This window comes from Acanthochromis polyacanthus, chromosome 18 (assembly GCF_021347895.1).
Source record: "Acanthochromis polyacanthus isolate Apoly-LR-REF ecotype Palm Island chromosome 18, KAUST_Apoly_ChrSc, whole genome shotgun sequence".
In the NCBI taxonomy this organism is placed as follows: Eukaryota; Metazoa; Chordata; class Actinopteri; family Pomacentridae; genus Acanthochromis; species Acanthochromis polyacanthus.
In genome coordinates this window covers 14,157,627-14,160,872 of record NC_067130.1, presented here as the reverse complement: position 1 = coordinate 14,160,872, position 3,246 = coordinate 14,157,627, and the positions used below count along the sequence as shown (strand labels likewise).

The following is a 3,246-nucleotide window of genomic DNA, read 5'->3' as shown; positions in this document are numbered from 1 at the left end:
TTCAATTGCATGACTGAGCACTTCGGTGACTAAAATATGCCTATATGGCTTCCCAGCACACTCTGGGGCCCAGAGAGTACAATAGTGCACACAGCGCAGCCACAGGTCTTACATAAGAGGTGAAGGAATGCTGGAACTCTGCCGTGGACTTCTGGATCATCTCACTTTCACACACAAAGTGGGGCCCCGTCCCCTCAACACCAGAACACAGCGTCTCTGCAGGACCAGGCAAACCCAACAATGATTTAAATGGTGATTAAATCTCTGAATGAACACAAATTCACATCAGGCCTGCTTGGTTGTGAATTGCTTTATTGCCTACAAAAATGTAGCTGAGGAGTCCACACAATGATTGTATACATTAAACTGAATAAATTATTATTACAAAACTTAAAAATAGCCTCAAAATATGTTTTCACAGATAACATTACAACATTACATGTACATCTTAATCTCCAGGTTGTTGTGAGACATTTAGATCTCGAAAAGATCCTTTTCTTTACCCTCTTAGAGTAATTTCAGAAACAGAGCATCAGGTATAACCTTCCACCACCTCATCAGTCCTCATGCCAGGATCCACTATGGCTTTGTTGAACATACTCAAACAGATGTTAACACAACAGATGGAAAATCCACACAGGAAACAGACAAGGCCACGATGAGGATACCAAACCACGTGAATGGTGGTCTGTGTTATGTGTGCAAACACAAAAGGGCTCAGGGATCAACATACAGTGCAGTGCTGGAAAAATATTCCAAAGTGGCTAAACGTCTACAGCTATCCATCAGGGAGCTTTAAATTCCAACAAAATCCTGCTTACAACGAGCAACAACCTTCATTTTTTTTTAATACAGTCAATGGTGTCACCTTCAAATATCTTTTAAGACATTGTCACATTTCTTTGTAAATATTACAATAAAAATACTGACAAATTTTCACAAAACCCAGCACTGGTGTGATCACACCTCATACTGCACTGACATTCTTGTCTTTCCAGGAGGCCCCTAGCGCAATCCTCCTCCTGCTCTTTCTGAAATTGGTCGCAAATCGTAACCATCGCAGCCATCTTTTAACCCTCTAGTTCAGTCCCTCCTTCCTGGATGTTTAGGCGTATGCTGCCACTGATGTTAGGATCTGCAGTGCCATGGAAACACAAGGTATCTGTGCAACAATGTAGGCCAGAGAGCGGGTCGGCGCTCGCAGGGCCAGCAGGTAGGCGACGCTGTGCAGCACACGGCTCATGAAGAAGACCAGGAAGTGAAGGCGGGCCGCCATCAGTGAAGGTCCAGTCAGGGAGTAGATAGCACCCAAGAAGAGGAAAGGGAGGATGTTCTCCAAGTCGTTAATATGAGCTCTGGAGGAGAGAAAAAAAAAAAAATCAACATCTCAATGCCAATACACACATCTGTTCTCAATATCCTGTAATGTTGACTCAGCTAACCATGATGCAGCGAAATGATGATATAAATGTCTCAGTCATGTCAGTGACTCATTCGAATTGTGGATGATAATTTCCTGTGTGAATTTCCAAAGGATTTATGATTTGGACCGTACGCAATGCTTATGCAACGCTGTGGATTCTGTCATCTTTGTGCTGCATCATTTTAATCCAGTCTCGCTCTTCTTATGTGAATCACACAACAGCCTTTAACAGTCTGCAGATCAGACTATCAATCAGCTCCACTATTTTCCTGCTTCCTCTCCACCCACTAGCAGCAGCTTTTTAAAGATGTTATTCTAGGAAACAATAAGACTTGTGGACAGACTAAGCACATAAACAAATCACTAAGCCAGATTTTTTTAAGTTTCAAGTTTGTGAACAGTTTATGGGGCAAACATAACAGATGAAGAAAACAGAAGAACAAGTTTTCACGAGAAAAACATCTGCTCTCCCTCCTTCTGTCACGGATCATTTTGGACAAGTTAAAACAAAGCAGTCAGGCACATCTCCTACTTGTTACCTACTGCTGCTGAAAATCACTGGAGGAAAGCACGTTATCTGACTGAAGAGTGCCATCGAAATAGGGAAATTCCACTTGGAAAAACTGGGAATCATCACTTGTATATGTACTTTTAATGCACATAAGCAATCATATAAACCTCTTGAACACTCAGTATGGTTAACCGTTAGGTGTAACGCTGATATAAAAACCTAATAATATAGATTTAATGATGCTATGAGTAGTATAAAGTCTACTTAAATACACATTAGAGGTTCTTGTACACCAGTATTTTTCATTGCATGCTACTTTCTGCTTTTATTCCACTAAAACTTAGAGAAAGCTGTAAAATCTTTGTGCTACATAACATAAAATAGTACAACCTATCAGTAATAATTTTTGATACCGTTGCCACTAAAATGCTGCCTAAATATTGATGCATGAGGTTTAAAATAGTAAAATAATAGTCCAACACTAATGAGTCATTTTCCCGTGCTGAGGATTTATATTTTTAATTTTTTTTTAGCAAAATAAAAGCATGCCATGACAGCTCTCCTGTAGTAAACTTTGCGCACTCACCTCTTGCACCTCTCCACATATGGGTCCTCTCTGTGATACTGTAAACCTCCGTGTCTCAGTGCGTCCTCTGGGTTGGCAAAAGCCTTTCAAAGGGAAAAAAGCATAACTTTGCATGAGTGAAAATAAACTTGCTCGGTGCTGAGTGCATGTCAAAACCGCATTTTCCGCCTTGAAACAGTCTTTGTAACTCCTGGAAGCGACTCACCTTTTTACGCAGCCTCACTTGTCCCGTTATGATCGCTATAACGTACATTTTAATCACCAGAAGCACGCCGTAGAACACAAAACAGGAGAACACCTCGTTTCTTATCATGACTGACATTGCTGTGTTTTTTGTAATCATCCACAACGAGCCGCAGTGACAATCAAAGTGGAGCTCCGAGCCTGGTGCGTGCGTAAAGCTTCTGAAAGTGAGAGTGCGCCCGAAGGGGAGGAATTTTTGTACCGCCGGAGATGCCTCCACCCACTCCCCCAAATGATGATGACAGGTTGAACAGCAGGCGTTTCCGTGAATCCCAGACTTGAGCATTAAGTTGCTTGGCACGCCAGTATTGGTTGCCTGAGGCTCCACTTCACATGTACAGCGGTGGAGTTTTTTTTTCTTGTTTTTTTTAATGAGTAAAAGTTGTAGTACCTCACTGGAGGTGGAAATACCTGTGACGAGTTCAAGTCTTTCCAAAGGTTACATATCAGGAACAAAATGCTCACAAAGAATCAACAAATGTT

At 41.6% G+C, this 3,246-nt stretch overlaps 1 protein-coding gene across 1 annotated transcript; it reads right to left on the bottom strand.

The window, feature by feature from the left end:
- Positions 1-295: 295 nt before the first annotated feature.
- On the bottom strand, positions 296-3,043 carry ptges (prostaglandin E synthase). The gene is made up of 3 exons (XM_022219083.2): positions 2,726-3,043; positions 2,521-2,603; positions 296-1,355 (listed from the first exon to the last, which is right to left on the bottom strand). Exons 1-3 carry the CDS (start codon positions 2,861-2,863, stop codon positions 1,106-1,108), a joined length of 471 nt encoding a protein of 156 aa, XP_022074775.1. The 5' UTR covers positions 2,864-3,043; the 3' UTR covers positions 296-1,105.
- Between the last annotated feature and the right edge of the window lie 203 nt (positions 3,044-3,246).

Coding starts and splice junctions, on each gene's coding strand:
- ptges (XM_022219083.2), bottom strand. CDS start 2,863: ATGATTACAAAAAACACAGCAATGTCAGTCATGATAAGAAACGAGGTG. Junction 2,604..2,725: donor AAGTGAGGCTGCGTAAAAAG/GTGAGTCGCTTC, acceptor TCCCTTTGAAAG/GCTTTTGCCAACCCAGAGGA. Junction 1,356..2,520: donor TATGTGGAGAGGTGCAAGAG/GTGAGTGCGCAA, acceptor TCTCTCCTCCAG/AGCTCATATTAACGACTTGG.